At 32.0% G+C, this 21,121-nt stretch overlaps 3 protein-coding genes across 8 annotated transcripts; all 3 read right to left on the reverse strand.

Moving 5' to 3' along the window:
- Positions 1–25: 25 nt before the first annotated feature.
- Positions 26–3,728, reverse strand: LOC133784259 (nuclear transport factor 2). The gene is made up of 9 exons (XM_062223692.1): positions 3,409–3,728; positions 3,149–3,283; positions 2,628–2,937; positions 2,154–2,422; positions 1,810–2,017; positions 1,344–1,465; positions 1,202–1,267; positions 954–1,047; positions 26–510 (listed from the first exon to the last, which is right to left on the reverse strand). Exons 1-9 carry the CDS (start codon positions 3,445–3,447, stop codon positions 368–370), a joined length of 1,386 nt encoding a protein of 461 aa, XP_062079676.1. The 5' UTR covers positions 3,448–3,728; the 3' UTR covers positions 26–367.
- A 582-nt stretch (positions 3,729–4,310) lies between these two features.
- On the reverse strand, positions 4,311–12,113 carry LOC133784218 (pre-mRNA-processing factor 39-1). 6 transcript variants are annotated; one of them, XM_062223670.1, is made up of 15 exons: positions 11,955–12,073; positions 11,808–11,882; positions 10,962–11,400; positions 10,548–10,651; positions 9,361–9,590; positions 8,520–8,687; positions 7,989–8,385; positions 7,340–7,483; positions 6,815–6,967; positions 6,612–6,728; positions 6,036–6,116; positions 5,800–5,949; positions 4,997–5,299; positions 4,733–4,867; positions 4,311–4,642 (listed from the first exon to the last, which is right to left on the reverse strand). In XM_062223670.1, exons 3-15 carry the CDS (start codon positions 11,359–11,361, stop codon positions 4,541–4,543), a joined length of 2,484 nt encoding a protein of 827 aa, XP_062079654.1. In that variant the 5' UTR covers positions 11,362–11,400; positions 11,808–11,882; positions 11,955–12,073; the 3' UTR covers positions 4,311–4,540. The 6 variants fall into 6 exon arrangements, with proteins under 6 accessions (XP_062079654.1, XP_062079656.1, XP_062079648.1 ...); XM_062223672.1 differs by lacking the exon at positions 11,808–11,882 and having other exon boundaries at positions 4,311–4,639; positions 11,955–12,113; XM_062223664.1 differs by lacking the exon at positions 11,808–11,882 and having other exon boundaries at positions 11,955–12,113.
- A 3,176-nt stretch (positions 12,114–15,289) lies between these two features.
- Positions 15,290–17,513, reverse strand: LOC133784283 (uncharacterized). The gene is made up of 5 exons (XM_062223703.1): positions 17,347–17,513; positions 17,175–17,258; positions 17,002–17,103; positions 16,815–16,904; positions 15,290–15,767 (listed from the first exon to the last, which is right to left on the reverse strand). Coding segments are annotated over exons 1-5 (588 nt in total). The 5' UTR covers positions 17,348–17,513; the 3' UTR covers positions 15,290–15,456.
- Between the last annotated feature and the right edge of the window lie 3,608 nt (positions 17,514–21,121).

Genomic DNA, 21,121 nt, shown 5'->3' on the forward strand with positions numbered 1-21,121 from the left:
AATTCAGAGTAAACAAACCACAATGTGGAGCAAAATCATTAAATATTAGATATATTAAAACAGAACACAAGCCCCACCCATATTCCCTAAGAACATGGGGGTTTAAAGGCCACCCCTAGAATTGCATGATAAAAACCATTCAAGGGGAAAACAAACTGATACTCGCTAAAGAGTAAAATTAAACATTCCCAGTTCATGCAAAACACCACTCAACAAGTATTAATAAAAATTTTCCTAGAAACCGTCTGGAGGAAAATATTCCATCCGGAATCAGCTGCACCCTACAACACTTCATCAACCCCCACAAAGGATTTTGTTTATATATAGCTAGATCTGCCCCCCGTCTTTATGGTCATAAGGCTCTGATTTATCGAGAACCTCGCGAGTGGAAACCATTGCCTCTCGGTCTGCTGTAGTCGCTGTCTTGGTTTCCACCCCTGCCCAAACTTCGACCACCAAAACGCCCTCTAGTAGACTCTGGTTGGTAACCACCTCTGCCTCTTCCCCGTCCTGGTCAACCAAGGAAAAAGCAAAATTAATTCCTATAGCCATTGTTAAATGGAAAGGTTTGGCTCCCCCCCAAAACGCCAAATGAGGATACGAAATGCTGCTTTTGAAGAATGTTTAACACAATATTCTCATGACAAACATCTTAGATATGATACCGACAGAAGAGATTAATTTGATGGGTTTAATTTGTCTATACTGAGGACTAATGAATTGAATTTTTAAAGTAAGTTACTACATATTTCCTCTTTATCATCATTACCAAGAACATATGGGGTGACGTGATTAAAGATAATATAAATAGAACAATGATAGGTATTCTATCTAAAGAACATGAAGTTAAAAAAAAAAGAATTTCTGCCACATAAAACGAAATAATAATAAATTGAGAAACGTAAAACGAAATAATAATAATAAAATGAGAAGGAAAAAGTATAGCAACATACTTCCACCAACACCTCCGCCTCGGGAAATACCAGTGCTGTTAGGTCTACGCTCCTCGATATAAACTTGCCTTCCAGCTAATTGAATGGGGGATGCCTAAACAACACAAGATTTTAAATTGTGTAAAACATGTGATAATCTGCAAATTGGTAAATGACCACGCCACCATCTAAAAGAACAGGACAATCATAAAAATAATTGCCAGACGAAAAAACTAATAAGCATAGAAGACTATAAAAGTTAAAAAAACCTTGAGTGCATTGTGAACGCCAAGGATGTCTTCAAACTCAACGAAAGCATAGCAGACTCCGATATCCTGCACAAATCAATTCAATTTTAGTTTCTTCAAGGATATAAGGTAAAATGTCTGAAAAGTATAGAAAGAATTTAACCTTGCGGCTCCTGATGAACACCCCATCAGGCTTAATGCGGCCAAAATACTTGAATTCTTCCTCAATCTCTTCTTCAGTTACATTAGGAGACAAGTTTCTCACGTAGACAGATTTTGGTTCGCCTGGAAATTTTGATGAGTTCAAAGCACAGAACTTTAAAAACAAGCTAATTGCAGTTATAGCCTTCTCATATCAAATAGAAGAGATAAAGTTTCCAAAGCCTTTTGTTAGTCTTTATAAATCTTAATAGAATTTATACATATTTCTCATGCCAAAAATGTTTGTCATCACAACAATGTAAGACAAAGCTCAATTCTTTTCCATATGCTAAAATATCAGACTTGAAAAATCCCCAAGAAAAGCAACATGAATATGAAAAGAATGTGCCAACCATATCAGCCAGCAAAGTGATAATGACATATTTGACTATATACAGTAACAAGAAGGACAAAGAGAAGAATTTAACCTTCGTCATCATAGGCATAGCCTTCATCCGCTGCCTCTACTCCAGAATCAGGCACAACTGGTGATGGAGAGTATGACTGTTGTTCAACATACTGAGGTGAGTAGTTCCAATCTGAAGCTTGGGTGGCCGTAAAAGATGGTTGAGCTGCAACTGGAGGCACAACTGGAGGTGCATTTGAAGGTGCAGACAGCCCTTTGGCAACTCGCAACTACCAATTTGCAACCATTCATGATGAAACAATTAAATATAGTTATTGACAAAAATAAAATACTGATACTCAAGTGAATAGATGCTAAATAGATCGCAAGCAAGTGAAATTTAAACATTAAGATTTAGGCACATACAATAGAAGCATATGTTTTCTTAACAGATTCTCCCACAGGTTCCTCCACTGCCTCAGATGGGATTTCTTGAACAGCATTAGGCACATTTTCAAATGAAGCGGATGTTTCTTCTACCAGACTTTCTTCCACCACAACTTCTGTCTCCACATCCTGTTGTTGTTGTTGTTGTTGCTGTTGCTCTGGGACACTGTATATATCAACTGGATCATCTTCAATATGAACAGAATTGACATAATCCCTGGCCTCTTCCTCCAAATCATAGTCAGAAACTGCAAAACGCTCCAACTTAGACCCAAGAAAACTAGAACAGAAAACAAATATTTCTATCGAAACAAAATATCCGAGATTGACAAAATATTTTTGGTTTTGGATGTGCATAGAAATAATAAAACAGAAAGTAGCAGGGAATAAATACATATTGTCAACGAAAACCCTTTATTTATTTTTAACTGAACAGTTAACTGTTCAAATCACCTGGTGGTTCGGGATGAGGGCTAGGAATGTTCACTTGAGAATCAAATTTGCTTTCGGAAAGTTCGGGTGTTGGATGCTGGTAAATTACTTCGTCATTTATGTACTGAAAGACATCATTGAGAACAAAATAACCTTTCTCCTGAGGAGCCAAGAAAAAGGTTTGGATAAAATTTCTCCTGACAACATAGTCCTTTGCTTTAACAGACCCTGAAACCACCACCAGGATACCTCCATTCCATGACTCAAGAGAGTTGATTGTCTTAATCTCTATGGCAGTAAAATTCAGAGACATGATAATTGAATGAATTTGCTGCAAAGGAAAAAAAAAACCCAACAAACATATGAAAAGATAAATAAATCAAAACAATCAAATCTACAAACAATAAACGAAAGCTTATTACATCTATTTCAACTCAAAAAGATGAAGGCCACGAAACAAGACTGTACAATAATTTCATATTTTTTTCAACGATAAAAAAAATCGCAAAGAGTGTCCAAATAATATGAAAAGAAAATCTTACCAGCATTTCAGAAACGGATTCAGTAGAATCACCATCGATGCGAACCATTGAGCTTGTCTCAGAGTAGAACTGATAAACTAGATCGGGTTGCTGTTGAAGAACTTGGTAGTACTGTCCCACAAAGTAGGAGCCTACCTGCATAATCCAATCCAAACCATACACATATTTATATACACAAAAATATACATCCATTAACATACTCCAAATGTAAATACATACGTAAATATTGGATTTTTATTATTTTGGCATAAAAATCTAACCTGAACAGCACTAACAGGACCCGGATAAGCATTCGCCATCGCCGCCACCGCCTTCTTTCTAATCCAAACTCACTCAGTTGAAAAGCATGAACTGAAACAATCTCAGCAAATCCTCTAAAACCCTAAACCACACACAGATCCAAACACCTAAACCCAAGGGTTTTAGGGATATAATAGTATATCGTTAATCTTATCTTTCTCGCTTTTTCAAAAACCTGCTCTGAGAGAACTCACTAGATTTGCAGGAACGGCGAGAGCGCTGGGTTTCGGAGAGAGAGAGAGAGAATGTGGAAGATGAAAAATATCAAATAACCAAAAATAAAAAATATAAATTAAAAAAAAAAACTAAAGACTGAAGCTGATAGATCTAATAAGCTATCGCTCGACTGGGGATTACAACGAGGAATAATAGCCGTCGATAAGCTGGACCCTTCATCTACCAACTATTAATCTCCACCGTTGATTCGAATAAGTACGGACCTTAACATTCGGAGAGAAGATTCTCAAAACAATCGCAATTGGAGCAATCGACGGTTGGGATTTCGCCACTTATTTCGGGGTATAATTTTGGTAAGATGAGTACGCATGTAGAGTAAAATAACTCTCTTCTCTTTTACTGTAATGATCTTTCCTAGTCACTACCATATATGGGATAACTCAGAACAACTGAAATTTGATTTAGTACCATAAATGGTGTAAAAGAATCTCAGACTCTTCCCAACATTCCAGACATACTTTTTTTAATGTTTCATTTTTAGAAAAAAAAAAAATTCTATAAGACTAAATTTCATTGAATTAGTATCTGAATCTTAATTATGGAGTTAATGAGATCAATTCAGCTTTGCTATTTTTGTTAAGTTGAATTAAAACAAGATTATCATAAAGGTGTTTGATACTATGGATAGATAGTAAAAAGCTTAAATATAAATGAAATACACTGTCACCTAATGTGAAACACTAACTCATCTTTTTTTTTTTTAACTCTCTCCTAAGATCTGCATTTAGCTACATACCAATGTTTCAACCCAAAAAAAAATCCTAAAAAAAGACTTGGACCAAAAAGATGGCAAGAAAGGGAAGACAAAAACGAGATTACAAGTGGCAAAATATTGCCATAAACATTCTTATCATCTTAATAGTAACCGCTGTAATAGGCCGAGGCGGGTTGCTGTGCCGAAGCAACCGTTGCTGCTGCTGCTGTGGGCTGTGCATAGCCTTGTTGAGGGTAGGTCTGCTGAAAATGCAACAGAGTATTAGGCTTGAAAAGGAACTGTGAAAGAATTAGAATATCGAAGAACCGAAAATAAAAAATAAAAGCAAAAACCTGAGCAGGATATGTAGGAGGATAAGTGGCGTAAGCAGCAGCGGCAGCAGCACTCTGAGGCGCTGTTGCAGCAGCGGGTACTTGTGGAGTGGTGTAGCTGCTACCATAAGCACCATATGCACCGCCATATGCAGCCTATTACAGAGAGATTTAAACCATAAAACATCAAATGCCTCTTTTCGATTAAAAAACAGCTGTATTAGAATAAAATGACACTTTGATTATGGAGCTTGGAAATTGAGAGCCGGGGTTGTTGCGACATACCTGCTGGGTATAGCCAGGGGTCCACTGCTGTCCCTGAGCTTGTGTAGCTGGCGGCCAAGCTTGAGGCTGGCCACCATAACCAGCAGCCCACTGGTTCTGTGGACTCGGATATGCTCCCATCAAGGACTGACCAGGTGAAGGAACGCCAGAGTAGGATTTCGCTAATTTTGTTTTATCTGATGCTAGAAAATCCTCAGCGTGACGCTTTTTCAACTCTGTTGTGCTTCTATGAGGTAAGAAGAGCTTGGCATGATGATCCTCAGCCTTCTTGATTGACTGAGCATCTCCAAAAAGATTCAAAAACTGCAAAAAATCATTTCTGGATATATCAGACAGAATAAAATTATTTTTTAAGAGACTAAACTTCCATGACTATAGAGATAGAGGGAGAACTAAAATCCCCAATAACGATTGATGGAGCATCAGTGGTTCTATAAGAAAAAGCATGCAATGGTGTGTCCTATAACAGGTCAAGAATACAAAGCAAACGCCAGACTGAACCTGAAATTCTTTCCACATTTAAGGTAAGTCTAGTAACCCAAAATGAGAACTTCAGATTCCACAACCCAAGAGAAGAAGGGTTTACATAAGAAGATTGGAAAAAAAAAGAAACAAAGACAAAGATAATGATGATTTTAGTAAAAAAAATGACAGAGATGCAGTGACTACTTCTAATAGCATGGTAAATGCAAAAGGAACCGAGGCTGATGAAATTATCAAGTCAGATGAGCATAAATGTATTAACTATACATACATTCATCTTATAATGTTCTCTACTTTTCATTTATATATTCAACACATACCTCCAGAAAAATGCTAGATAGCTCTTCTCTTTCGGCAACACTTGCAACATTGAGGGTCTCAGAGTTAGGCTCTATGAACCTTAGAACCAATGATTCTAGGTAATCAATTTGCTTTGGTTGGGACTGTATCGACTCAAAATGTATTAGGGCCTGCACACCACGGAAGAAAAAACACATTATAACACTCCCAACTTCCAATTATTACTAAAACATAAGAAGAGAGGCAGAGAGAGCACCTCGAGAAGAGGTTTTGACAATTGGACATGCTCAAGTGCTTCAACAAGAATTTCCCTAGCTTTTACAGCATTCCCAGAAACCTAGAACAAAACCAAAAAAGAATTTCAATATCACCTTGTCCATAAACCTTCAAACTGGGGTTAAACTTACAAGGCATGCATGCAAAACAAGATAAGTACACAAACTGGTTCTTGGACTACTAAAACATCTGTCAAAAAAATCTAGTCTTCACAAATTTGCTAATATTAATATTTTGGCAGACCACTGAAGTGAGCTTAAACATATGCAAAACAAATTTCTTTTAGGAAAAAAAGAATATATAATAGGTATATCTATCCAACTGAAAAGCAAAACACTATTAATAGGTATTAACTAACTCCACAGAGACCCTCAAAGTATTAATCAAAATCAAACATGTGCAAATATTGTATACATCCCTATATAAAAGTATACATATTTTCATAGAGAGAGAAAAACTTAGGTATAAGAAAAGAAGACAAAAACAGATATTAAAGGCTAGCCAAGCATGCAGAAAGAGGAAAATGATATATATCAACCCATATTCTCCACCATACCAAGTATGCAAACCGTGAATATTGAGCAAATAACATAGGTAATGCCTGTGAATGTTCTTTTCCTTTTTCAATGGCAATAGCCTGTTCGTATAAAGAAAAAGCATCTTCCAAATTACCCTGAGATAAAAAAACAAACATGTCAAACATAAAGCATACATGGAGAAATTGCTAAAACATCAACCAACTGAATAAAACAAATTTACCAGCCGATGTTCCATGTTTGCATGCTTTATTATTGCTTCTAGAAGACCTGGTGAAATTTCAGAATGTACAAGCTGATAAGCAGCGCGAGCACCTACAATGTCCTCACTTTGTTCTTTGAACCTAGCAGCGAAAAGATGAATTTCTGGATGCCTCTGTAAATAATTTTTGCATAGAAAGTATGTATGGACATTAGTAAAAGTAAATTTACAAGAGAAGAAACAATAGAATCTCCAGTCCCTGATCTTGCGTTATACTCTCTTATCTATGCCAGGAGACATATAATCCCAAGAATAACCTGAGGATTATCTCAAGAACACTAAAACTGATAATTTGCAACCAATAAATTAGTCTTACAATTACTTGAGTTTTCATTTACTTTTCAAACCATGTAACATGGCATAAGATGACAAAAAAAAAATCTTCCAGTCGTCAGCCTAAATTTCAAATAAAGTTTTGTCCAATAGCTCAAAATCCCATAGCATTTTAACTAGATCAGCGTCAAATATAAAAATACAGAATCCTACCTTAACAAAAACTTGGGTCGCACGAACAAGTGCATTATTGGCATGATCCAAACTTTTACTGGCTTCCATGCACAAGACATATCGAATCCAGTACTCGGAGTAATTTGCACATGCAATTAGGCATCTTTCATACAGCTTGACAACCTGATTCAACAATAACAAAGATAAAAAATCGTTCTATTCACTCTTGCATTAACCAACAGACAATAAAATAAAAATTAATATTAAAAAGAAAACACAGGAGATATGCACAAGAAGTACTCCATTAGTGGAACAGAGAAGCCCCTCAAATATGAAAGAGGGACCCTCCTTGCCTGACAGATAGATTAGGAACATAAGATACCTGCATACATAACATTGGAACTTTAAAAGTAATAAATTACCATACAAACACATCATGAACCTAGAACGTCCACTGAGACAAATGAAGGTTTGAAATACTTAGCCTTAAAGAAATCTTATGGAAGGTCCATGCTTTAGTCTCAGTTCAATTTCCCGTTTAAAAAGGTTGCTTCGTCCAACGATTTAGCCAATAAAGCATATGAAGCAGCAATATTACTTAACTGTAAGTCAATACAATAACAGTACAACTACTAAAAACTACATAATATGGAGGTAATCAAGTATAAAGAATACACAACTCAAATACCTTGTTCAAATCTCCTTCTCTTTCTATAAAATCCAGGTAGTTGTGCCAATTTTCAAGTTCTGTGACATTAAGGGGACGCACATGAAAGTAGGGCCTCCTGATAGCTGTTTCAAAACCAATGATCTTTGAATCAAACTCTTTAGCTTTCTTATACATCTCTTCTCTAATAGTGATGTACTTCTCCAACTCTTCTGCATCTGTTGAGCCAGCACTAACAGCTTTAAAGGATGGATCTGCACCATCAGTGTGGACCTCTTCTCCATTTACTTGGTCAGCAGCAGTTTCCGAAGGCACATCTGCGGCAGCAGCAGCTTCTGAAGGTGCACCTGCTACAGCAGCAGCTTCTTCAGAAGTCCTCAGTTCTGACAGAGGCCGGTTTCCAGCTAATTCTTTAAAGCTGTCATCATTACCATTAGTTACAAAAAAATCATGAGTACTAATATTAAAAAGAAAAATGGCAAGATCTATGAAAACATAGGAAGTAAATGGAAACACAACACAACAGAGCAAGGTAAACAAATAAAGAGCTACCTGTTAAAATAGCGATCCAGTTGTTGATTTGGATTCTCCAAGATCCTAGTATAAATCATGGCAAGTCGACTCCAATCCTGCTGCATATATTCATACTCAATATACTTATCCCAGAGAGGGAAGGAAAGGTAATCTGTTCCAACATAAGCAAGTGCTCGCTCAAAAAACCTGAAAAGCCATATGAACATGAAGCACAATTATAAAAACAAATATCAATCAGTTCATACAAACACATCCATAAATGGGAGAGAGTGGCAGTAATGTTGAAGAAGGAACAATTCACTCTTAACAGCACACGACACTTCCAAATGCTGCATTACCTTCCTGAAAAAAAACCATACTATGTCCGAGAAATGGAGCAGTGATAGAGGCCATCTTAGCCCTTAACTGGACGAGATCTTCTCAGCAGCAATTTGCATTAAGATGCACCTCGGAGTCAATGTTAAAAACAGCCATAATGCATTGATGACTAATTACTAATGACTCAAGCAACCAAAGGGAAGGGGAGACAAAAGAGGCAAATTAGGGCCTAAAAAATTAATATAAAAACAAAAGTCTTAATCCTAAAAAACTGATGACTACACATAGATAGGGGTTGCATATTAGAAGAAAAATAATTCTAAAAGTGCATTCCCATGAAATCTTTTCGCCTTATAAGTGAGGAACCACTGTTGCAGGGGTACCCAAATGTTAGAAAGGTAGCACAAGTTGTGTTAAAGAGAGGAAGTAATAACAATAACAACAAAAAAAGAAACCAGTCTCTTGCAACTGAAAACATCATGTGATCATGAATTCCCAATGCAAGACCAGCACTAATGATGAGTAAATAGACTTCTATTACCTTCTAACAGTTTCTGGGTCTCCATATGTGCTTATTGCAAATATGCAGTAATGCAGCCAGATGTCGACTGAATAGGTAACTCCCTGAACTGCTCGCTCATAAACCTCAACAACTTTATCAATAGAACCCAAGTGAGCCTCATGATCAGCATACTTCTTCCAATACCCATAACACAATGGAAACTCTGCTAAAAATGCATCATAAACTTTTCTGATTTTCAATATGTTGTTCTGCACAAGAGATATGAGTGAATAAGTCAGCTTCAAACCAAATAATTAAGCATATAAGATACATAATAGCAGAAACTGTAACATAAGAGAAAGGATTAAAGCTGTATCAAATACACAGCTCTTCGATAAAAAGTACACAAGGTCGATGATTTTGTCATATTTTTTTATGAATACATTGATGAATATGATGTGTAAAAATTTATAGGTCAATAACGAATTTGTGTGTAAGAATGATACAAACACTAAACTGGATCATCCAATTGTTATAGGAGAGTATTGATCCATTTAAAGGGTTTAAGTGAAGAGATTGAACTGCACTAGTATTTCTGGCTAAAAGGAGAGTCTTGAAGAAAAAAAAAAAAAAAATGGTCATGATTCAACCCTAAAGTTCCAAGACTAGAAAGATTTGATACTTAGAAAATTCTAGCATAGTTGTATATTGAGATAATGAAGAAAAATTGTGTTATCAAGAATTATGTAAGTTAAAGTACATTAAAGTTGTATACATATATAAAAAAAATAACAACAATTAAAAAAAGGAGAGAGAAAGAGAGACAAGTAGCCAACAAAAGAGTGATTGAAACAAAGAAATTTGGAGGACGAAATTTTAATAAGGTGGAAGAAATTCAGCATTCTCAAAAATATTTTAAGACAATGTGTGCTTGATTGTATAACAATTTATACTCAAAAGTGAAAAACTATGGGAATTTTTATTAATTAAAGTAAGTTGCTGCCACAAATCTCTGGTCCACTACGTAATTTTTTAAGTGAAATGCTTGAGACTTGCACATTTGTACAATATCACGTGTATGAAGTTGATTAAAGCTACCATGCGTATCTACACTTAATTTAAAAATCATGATACAAGTGGCTGGTTTAAATGAAGATTTAATTCTAAAATGTTAATTTATTTTGTTTCAGTTAAATCACTGTAACAAGAAGGAACAGACTTGGTACCTCAGTAACTTTCTCTGTCTCTTCAATCAAAGCAGTCCAGGCATTAAAATCTAAAGAATTTGCCTTCACGATGTTCCACAACCTCTCTTCTTCAGTAGACATAGCTGAAATTGAAAATACATAAAATTATTGAAGATAAACTTGAGAACTAATATCTAGTTTTCCCACTTAAAAAGGGTCACAAACATACAAAAAACAAAACAAGGAAACTGAAAACAAACAGACAGAGATAGTGAGAGACCTTAAAAGGAACAAAAAATCCTTCGTGACAAATTGTCACATATCAGTACTACGTGCTCAAGAGCAAACTTGCTCATAGATGTCAAATGGCTGGAAAAAATAAATAAATAAAAAAACCACAGCAATCCCACGTATGAAGCAAAATTATAATGTAACACGCCCGAGAAGACATACCAGTACCGTCCACATACTGTTGAGCATCCATAGCTCCACCCACGTTATCTGAGGCATTTCCATTTTCAACAGACCCTAGAACAGCAGTTCCATTGACAGAAGTATCATACCCAGTAGCTTGGGAAGAATCCATGGCTTCAATTCCTGTACTGGCTTCAGATGCTTGCATTAGAGAATTATAGTCATTCTTCTCACTTGCATTAGAACCATCATCAGCGGCAAAGGCTGCAGCTGTAGAGGCTGCAGAAGTAGAAATTTCACCGGCAGACGCAGAAGGCAATCCACCAGCATCCGAAGCAACATTTGAGCTCTCATCAGCATAGCCAGTGGAACTATAGCCTGCTGATGCATATCCTGACACGGAAGATGTATGAGCAACAACTGTTTCACTGTCACCCATGCTTCACGTATAAATTTTTTATTCTTGATAGTGCACAAACTGCAAGAACACAAAAGATAACCACCAAAGAACAACAAAAAGTTAAAAAAATTCACATATAATGAGAAGCCCAATATTCACAAATAGCAGCAATGGACATTTAGTCATAGCCGTTGAGTAAAATCATAATGTCGTAAATTAAATCAAAGATATCATATTCGAATTACAAACCAAGTACACTAATCCCTAACTAATTCAAAAAAGGGATAATTTTTTTATAGAAACAGCGACCGAAACATACTAACATGCCATTGTAGATACTGATAGAAGTCCTGTACGCATATCATATATGTGTGTGTATCAATTCCAAACCATCGCTTACCAAAGTTGGCAACTACGGCAGAGAACGATTACCAGTTGCATACCAAAGCATTCAGATCCAAACAAAAAGACTAAAATATTCATACCTTAAGCGGAAACACAGAAAACAATCCACCAAAACCCTAGGAAAGGGTTAAACCTAGGAGTTGGAAGAATAAACCCTAGAAGAAAAAACTTAGAGAAATAGAGACGAAAACGAAGGCAACGAAAATGTGATAAAGAGAAGGACGCACCAGAGTTGAGAATCGAAAACGGCGTCGTTGAGAGAGTTCTGGAACCGAACCGTACAATGCGTCGCCGCGTACAGGGATAACGAGGAGAGAGAGAGAGTAATTTATGCTACAATTTTGGTGGTAAAATGAAACGCACGAAAGAGTTGATAGTGTGGAGAGTCGTATACTTGTAGCATTTGGCATAAGGGCATTTTGAGATTTTTTTTTTTTTTTCACTTGCCCTCATTATTACTTATTTATTTTTTTAAATAATTACATTATGAAAAAAAAAAAAAAAATTTGAAAGGTTTATGTTTTTTTTTGGACCATCTGTTTTGACTCATTAATTATTTGGACTCTGTATTTTAAAAAATTATTTTTTGAACCATGTATTTTTTAAAATAATTCAAATAGACCCCTAAACTCAATTTTGATCAAAGTTTTTTGAACTAAAATCACAATTAATTCATCAAACTAACAACTCAGAACAAAAATACAGTTATTCTGCCTAAGAACTATGTTGTTATATTCAATTTTTTGTTTATCAAAATCAGGTTTAGGGGTCTATTTGAATAATTTTACAAAACACAGGGTTCAAACAAGTAATGAGACAAAATACAGAGTCTAAAAAGATATAAACTTTATTTATAACAAATCATTTAACTTACAAATGGAAAGACTACTAGATTTGGAATAATTATTTCATTATGTAGTCGTGGACTAATTATGTTGGTGAATTATATTTACTTCTCGAAAATATATATAGACATGAAATTAATTAAAAATATATATAATTTTTAACATTTTTTCTAAATATTTTTTTGATATTTTAAAATATTTATTTTTATTAATTTTAATAATTTTATTTTATCTTATTTTCATAATTTTTTTTAAATAATGTATAATTTTGAGAAAAAACTCTTACTTTAACAGGATTTTATAATTTTTTTTGTTTTAGTTTTTTATTTAAATATACTATTTATATGTATTTTTTAGAATATGACAAATAAAAAAATTAGAAAAATGTGAGCATAAGTTGAAAAAATATATATGTATTAAACAATGACTTTTAATATAAATGGGTGCCTTAATCATATTTTGGGGTGCAAATATAATTATAGGTAATTGAACACTTTCTAATTCCCATGTTACTTTGTAATTACTAAATACTATCAGTTTTAAATGATAATGTAAGCTATTTGTAGCCAAAATTTCAAATATTTCGTAATAGTTGCATTTAAGAACTAAGTCAATTTTTTTTACGGGAATAATATTAAATCTTTATTAATAATTTTTTTACAACAATAATACTAAATTTTTACAAACACTTGCACATAAATATCAATTTAATTTTTTTATAGTAATAATACTTTAAATAAGTGTAATATTCACAAATATTTGATATTATTACTATATTAAACAAAATAATTTGGTATTTAAGTGAAACTATTAACAAAAATTTCGTATTCATATTATCAAAAAAATTGATTTGGTACTTATATGCAACTATTTGTAAATATTTAGTATTATTATCGTCAAAAAAAAAATTTGGTACTGCATTGAAATTATTATAAAATATTTGATATTTTTACTACAAATATTCTTAATAATTATTTCATAATATTATAATTTACTGTGTATTAACTGTTTTCTAAAAAATGATATTAAGAATTCATATATAATTACCATTTTATACCCAAACATACATTATATTTTAAAATATAAGTGATGTATTGGGATGGAATGAAAATGAATCGATTTGCATAATATTATTTTATTTGGTTGCATTTTAGAGTATTTGAGTGTCATTCCAATAGAATTGTTTTTCCACCATTTTTGTGGAATGATTATTCCATTTGAAAATGGGAGAAAATATCATTTCAATGCAAGATTGAAAAGAAAAAAAATATGTAATATTCCTATTCATTTTCTCATTCCCTTCTAATTCCTCAATTTCCTCAAACTAAACATCACCTTAGGGTGTGTTTGGAAAGTCACCGTGGAATTTAAATTGGGTGTAATTTTGAGTAATTACTCAATTTGGCGTATTTGTGTGACCATATAATTTGAGGTAATTGAGGGGTCCAAAGTACACTATCCAATTCTCATAGCACCCACGAGAATTGGGTGTAATTACACTTAGTAATTACTAAATACTATAAATTTTAAATAGTATTTATTACATTTTTTTTAATTAGTAATTGTTTTGCCAAACATGACAATAGAATTCCATAAGTAATTACTATGATATGTAATTATTAGGGTGTAATTTATGGTATTAAAATATCAAAATACACATCAAAATGTGTAGGAAAAAGATTTTCAAGAAAACATTAGATATATTAAATAACACATACAATGAATAGAGATTATCTCTCGTAGTCTATCAAGGGTCATTGAGTCTTTTAGTAAAATTAACGATCTTCCTATCCGTATGAAAGCTCACACACAAGGACGTGTGTGGGCTCATTCACTTGGTACTTTGTCTAATTATTGAGCCAAACCCAATAACTTGAACTCACTCAAATGTAACCCTAATCTGAGGAGTAGGGACCAAAGGAGAGAGGGGCAAAAAGGGTGGCAACTTTTCATAGAGAGAATGACAATGACTTAGTAGATGTATGCTATCTTTTTGGCACTAAAACATTATAAAGTTATCTCTCTATATCCATTATTTATAGGCACTAGAAACGTCTCATATACTTTATTTAGCTCTCACAAATATTCTCAATATTATTTTTTGGGAGTTAGACGAGTTGACGAAAAAACGAGTCAAGAACCATTTATCATTGAATTTCATTCATGCCGGATAAATCAAATAGTGATATTGTACCAATAAAAAAAATTAAAAAGTAGAAGAACCAATAAAAGGCTTAAGTCGATCCCATGATTTCAAATATTTCCACATCAAAAACACCATACATAAAAAGAGCACAAAAACTAGATTTCTCACCCATCCCACATGGGCTACAAAAATAGGGTACACATTCAGATGTCAAGATATAATAATTAAATATTGTTGAGGTTTCTCAACACCAACTTTTCTACAATCATCACACACAAAGCACAATGAAAAAAAAAAAAACAAATAATAGAAAATAAAATGCACAAGTTTTACTATCAAACACCTTGAAAGTCAACCACATCTCATATATCTAGAATCTCCACAATTATTTCTAAAGATTTCTATTTAATTATTTGTGATTGTTTTATTAGAATAGTAATAAAACAGTGACTTAATAGTTATTGTGATTTGTTAGAGTATGCCAATTTAAAGATGTAAATTCATATTCAATTAACAAAATACATCATACAATATTGTAAACTTTTTTTGTAAAAAAATTTAATCATAACAAATTGTATGTAGTGTCACTCATTAATTTAATTTAAACATGCACCAAAATCTTTTTAGTAACTTTCAATCATTTTAGTAACTTTCAAGCCATACAATCAGTGATACAAACAACAAGTAGTAATTACTTTTTGACAGTGAAAAGAACATAAAATAAAATCAAACTAAACTTTATTTTCCTTTGCCAACTCTCAAAATCCTTTTCTTCTGGCTTGTTCTCACCACATGTTCTTCTTCTTCTTGTTCTTGTTGAAGCTTTCCTTGCTTTTTCATCTTCTTCTGCTTTTGGTCAGTACAAGTCTTGCTTTTAAGTCCCTCATCAGAACAAGTCTTGCTTTTAAGTCCCTCCTCAATTGGGATTGTCTTAATCCGACCAACTCCACCACCCACTTTCTCTTCTCCTTTGCTATGCATTTTCATTTTCAGAGCTGAACTTCTTTCCTTCAATAACTTGTTTCTACTTCCAATCAACCCATCATTATCTAAAATAATTAACACCAAAAGTAAGAAAGAAAGAAAAAAAAAAACCAATTTTAAACTATAAATAAATCATATCTTAGAGCAGTCTAAGGTTTTTTTTTTCTTCAAAATAATTAAATCCAAATTCAATTACTCTTTGTTATCACCCATCAATTTAGAGTACCAAAATGACAAGCCAAATACAAAAGTTCTCTATTTTTTTTATCAAATTTGTCTTTTTTTTTGTATAAATTATTTAATAATAAGTAGAAATTCAAATTTATAAAACACTATTCAAATAATCAATTTAAGCTTAACATAAATATTAGAGAAATGTTAAAGGACACTATCATGAAAGTAACATACTGTTATTGGTGTAATCAATATCGAGACCCACGCACTTGAATCCAATAACTAATAAAGAGTATCACAAATCAACAATAAAGAGTGAATTTATGTTGTGAATTTAAAATAATAATAATTTTTTTTTATCAAATTTGTCTTTATTTTTTGTATAAATTATTTAATAATAAGTAGCAATTCAAATTTGTAAAAGACTATTCAAATAATCAATTTAAGCTCAACATAAATATTAGAGAAATGTTAAGGTGCACCATAACGAAAGCGACATATTGTTTTTGGTGTATAATCAATATTGAGACCCACGAAATTGAATCCAATAACTAATAAAGAGTACCACCAATCAATAACAAGGAGTAGATTTCTGTAGTATTAGATAACTTAAGACGTCAAATAACAACATTTTAAGACTTTGTTTGGACCTTAGATTTTAATTTTAAAAAAATTTATAAGGGAAAATAAAGGAAAATATTTTCCACAAAATTTTATAAAAGATTTTTTTTAATATTTTCTTTTTTTTTGTACATATTTACAATTGTTGTAAACTCTTAAAGTTTTAATTTTTCTAGAAAAATAACTCTTAATTTATTGATTCCACACACATGAAAATAGAATCATTTGAATTTCTTTTTATTCTCTTAAAATCCAAGTAAACTAATCTTTCAAGTTATTCTAGTTAATATTTAACTAAAAAGAAGAGTTGCTCTTACCAGGGCTAGATAACACGGCACGAGGCCTCGGAACAGAGCTAGCTCCGAGATTTGGCTTAGAATCCTTCACAACAGGTCTCTTTTTCTCAACTGTTTTATAAAAAAAAAGCTTAATATATAGTTAGATTTAGTGCTATATTATAAAAGCTAAAAGATTTGCATGAATTTTGAATAATTTTTTTTAAACCTTTGGAAGCAGAATTCAATTCCATCGTCGAGTTTAGCACATAAGCTTTCAAAATCCTGGCGATTGGTAGCAATGGCGAATCACTGTTCTGATTCTCTTTTTCTGCAAATAATAAAATTTTTCAGAGTGATATTTCTCCATGAAACAAAAAACTCATAGTAAATAATATTCACCTTGTTGAGCAGTGGTGGTTGGTTTACTATCAATCTGTGGAGAAAAGCAATCTTCTTGTGCTCTCACCTTCACTCTGGGATACACTTCAACAAATAACAATCAAACAAGGTCAGAATTTGAAGAAGAAGAAGAAGAAGAATAGAAGTTACATAAGATCTAAAAAGCTCACTTTTTTTTTTCTTTTTTTTCCAACTTCAAAATCCAAAACTAAGAAAACCCAGATAGGGAAATAAAAGTTTAGAGCTGGAGAGATCTTATAAAGGGTATATAAAGGTTTTTGTTGTCTTTCTTTTTGGCAAAACCAAAGAGAAAGTTAAAGTAAGCTTTTTTTTTGTGTTTTTTGTTTTCAAATTCAAATGGGAATTGGTTCTTCTTGTTGTTGGAGAAGAAAGAATAAAGGTAAATTGTTGGATTGAGTCTGACAGAAGTAACGGTCAACTGATTAACTGAAAACTCACAAAATGGTTTTGAATACAGAAATGGGTATACATTTCTTGACTTGAAAACCAAGATGAATGAAACCATTTCAAAGCATATGGCGCCTTACAATGAATGCCCCACGAGACATCACGTGACCTACCATTCAATTATTACCAACACATAGTTTGGGCAGTACATAACAATGATGATAAGTAAGGGCTTCATTGGCCAATTGTTAAAAAGCAATGTATTTGGATAGTTAAATTATTTGAAAATACTCATTTTGAAAATAATATTTTCACTTTTCAAATTTTTGATTGGTTAGTCATTTTGTATTTAAAATAATGTGGGCCCTTCTGAAATGTAAGAAAATTATAAGAAATGATAAAATATCGTTTTCAATTTTTATGTGTAAAAACATACTCATTTTTCAAAACTTGTTTTGGATTTGTTTTTTAAAATAACCTACCAATCAAAGATTATGTGAGATTTTTATATTTTAAGGATTCAAAAACATAAAATTGTATTTGAATGACAAACCAATCAGTCCCTAAACATCTCTAAGAAATGAAATCATAGTTTTCTTTCGATTGTTGCTAGTTGGCACCGGGCCCGCCCACGAGCATTCGGGGCTCGAGCAAAATTTGGTATTTTTACAATATTTATATATAAAATTGTATTTTTTAAAATTATGGGGTCTAACTCTATGTATAGAAAAAAAAATAACATTTTTTAAAAATTGAGCATTTTTATTTGGGAGCCCTAGGAACAAGCCTAACTTGACTATTCCTAGGGTCGGTCATGTTTGACACTTTAAGGTGTTCAATACTACATGAGGTGATACATTATAGTTGGTTGGTAATACTTCATAATAATTATTAAATTCAAATATTTGAGACCAGATATTGGATTGCATTCCATTAATAGCGGTATGCACTAGTGGTGCTCCTTAACAATTTTATCTTTTTTTTTCTCATCACATGATAAGACTTTAATACATTTTTTTAAAATTGCAATATAATCATTAATTATTTTTTTTAATAAAAAATATTTAATTTATTAAAAATTATCTATGATAGTAAATTTTTTGGATTTTTTGTGGTAAAAATACTCAAATCTTTTTAATTGTTACACTTTAATACTCATATTTTTTTTTTCTGGTAATGATATATACAAATCCCATATTTTGGTGCAATGTTAGTACTCATTAATAATTATTCATAAAGTATCGACGTAACACCTTAATTAGACCAATAAAAAGGTGTAGGTGACACATGACACCTTAACCATACTTATATAATGGTGATACGTGGACATTTAAGGTTGAGTACTAATATTTGCACCAAAAATTTAATTTAGATATTATTACTGTAAAAAACAATTAGTATTAAAATGTAACCATTGAAAAAATTTAGGGTTTGATTGGTATTTTGGAAAATAATTTATTTTGGAAAAGTATAGTTAAAAACAATATTTGAAAAAAAAGATATTATATGTTGTCAAAAACTTGATTGGTATAAGCTAAAAAATAAATTAGATACACAAAAAAACAATATATTTGCCTTTTCATTTTGTAAGGCTAATTGATGAGTAGATTTGGATTGAATTCCAAATGAATTTTTAAAAATAGTGAACGAATCAAGTATTTTGATGGGTCCCATCACTTTATTATTTTTAAAATAATAAAAATAACTATATATAATGTTATTTTAAAATTGAAATCAAAATTAAAGTGGCATACAACTATATGAACAAACTAATAAGCTACTTTTAAACAACATGCACACTCCAACAACTAACAATATTTTGATGGCATGGAAGCATTAATTATTGGTGATCTTATAATTTGATGCTTGATTGCTTGAATCTTGACTGATTTTATCTTTTGCTAATATTCCTAAACCACTATAAAGAGATTTGGAGACTAGAGTGGCAAAATATTTTAAATACTTAAAAACTTAAAATGTTATATTTTGGTTGCAACTATATAGAAAATATTATACTATTGTAACAAATACTCATAAAATTATTTTGTAACAAATACTCATAAAATGATATATACATATAGGAAACGACTATAATACATTCATTTTTTTTGTAACACTGGTATATTATTTTTCTATTTCGGCGCTTGGATAGATATAATCCAAAAAAAATTTATATGACGGTGTACATTGTAGGTATTTAGAATATCCTGCAAATTTTCAAGAAATTCTGAATAATTTACGAAGCCGAAAACAGAGTTCAAGCTGTTAAATTTTACACGCGTGCAACAGACAGTTTAGATCCTGTTTCGGTACCATAATTTATTCATAATTTCTTGAAAATTTGTAGGATGTTCTAGATAGTTATAATGTACATCATCATATAAAAAAATTGAGATTATAACTATTCAGGTGCCGAAATAGAAAAATGATGCACTGGTGTTGCAAAAAAATGAATGCATTATAGTCGCTCCCTATATATATATATATATTGAGAATTTATTTTATAAATTTTGATTGCATTTCCTCATAAAATTCTCATAAATAAATGTGATAACAATTAAGAGCTACAAAATACATAGAATTTCTAAAAAATAATTTTTATTTTTATTTGAAGTGAGTAATTATATATTGTATATTTATTATTGTCAGTTAATACATATAATTTTTATTTTAAACGCCAGTTGAATAAAATTTTTGGGTCTATATATGTTAACATTATTTATAAATTAGTATATGTTCTTCTAAATTTTATATGTTGGTATATGTTTCAGAAACTTTAGTTGCATTTTATATACATTTGTCACATGTGGCATTGACGTATTTTAAAAACAATATATATTTTTTAAAGGGAATAATATCATTTGGTGTTTAATCGGAATAATATAGAATAACAAACATCATGTATTTCAATAAAAACATAAGTTACCTTACGAGTGTTTACCATTTTTTAAAAGAAAACAAAAATTCTTGTAATTTTCAAAGTTTTTAAAGGGCCTGTGTATACGGGCTTAATATAGAGAGCCCATGTCTAAAAATGGGCCAAAAGTTTCAATGTTGACCTCAGCTTTACTAGAAAAAGAAGTTGACATAAATAAGAGAAAATATAGGTTAGTTTTATATTTATGGATAAAAAAATGCCATTAAATATGGTGATTTTTGAAAAAAAAAATTAAAATATGAGAATTCTATAAAATATAAAAAAATTGATTAACATATTTTTACTCAAAACTCTCTCACACTCTCTCATCTTCCTCACGAGATCTCTTCTTGTTTTCTCCTTTCACCCTCTCTCCTCTCCCACTTGATTCATTATTCTTAGCCCTCCACTGGTGACACCATCTTCGCCCTCCGCCGGCGACGTAATCCCCCACCCCCGCGATGATGATGCAGCTCCACCCCCTTTTGGTTCTTCTTCTGGTTTTAATGTTTTTTTTGTTATTCTTATTATTTTTCACATATAATTTTGCGTTTTAAATCTGATTTTGAATTTTGGATTTGATTTTTTTAAATTGTAACCAATTACCGTCACAATTTGTTTA

Source organism: Humulus lupulus, chromosome 1 (genome assembly GCF_963169125.1).
Source record: "Humulus lupulus chromosome 1, drHumLupu1.1, whole genome shotgun sequence".
NCBI classification, from domain to species: domain Eukaryota; kingdom Viridiplantae; phylum Streptophyta; class Magnoliopsida; order Rosales; family Cannabaceae; genus Humulus; species Humulus lupulus.

What these genes read in the sequence shown, in the direction of transcription:
- LOC133784283 (XM_062223703.1), bottom strand. An exon ending in AACCACCACTGCTCAACAAG is followed by an intron (nt 17,104 to 17,174) that starts GTGAATATTATT and finishes TATTATTTGCAG; the next exon opens with AAAAAGAGAATCAGAACAGT. An exon ending in ATTGAATTCTGCTTCCAAAG is followed by an intron (nt 16,905 to 17,001) that starts GTTTAAAAAAAA and finishes TTTATAAAACAG; the next exon opens with TTGAGAAAAAGAGACCTGTT.
- LOC133784259 (XM_062223692.1), bottom strand. Translation starts at nt 3,447, where the DNA reads ATGGCGAATGCTTATCCGGGTCCTGTTAGTGCTGTTCAG. An exon ending in AATCCGTTTCTGAAATGCTG is followed by an intron (nt 2,938 to 3,148) that starts GTAAGATTTTCT and finishes TTTCCTTTGCAG; the next exon opens with CAAATTCATTCAATTATCAT. An exon ending in TGTTCATCAGGAGCCGCAAG is followed by an intron (nt 1,268 to 1,343) that starts GTTAAATTCTTT and finishes TGATTTGTGCAG; the next exon opens with GATATCGGAGTCTGCTATGC.
- LOC133784218 (XM_062223664.1), bottom strand. Translation starts at nt 11,361, where the DNA reads ATGGGTGACAGTGAAACAGTTGTTGCTCATACATCTTCCGTGTCAGGA. An exon ending in GAGAAGGAGATTTGAACAAG is followed by an intron (nt 7,484 to 7,988) that starts GTATTTGAGTTG and finishes TTGTTGAATCAG; the next exon opens with GTTGTCAAGCTGTATGAAAG. An exon ending in CGACCCAAGTTTTTGTTAAG is followed by an intron (nt 6,968 to 7,339) that starts GTAGGATTCTGT and finishes AATTATTTACAG; the next exon opens with AGGCATCCAGAAATTCATCT.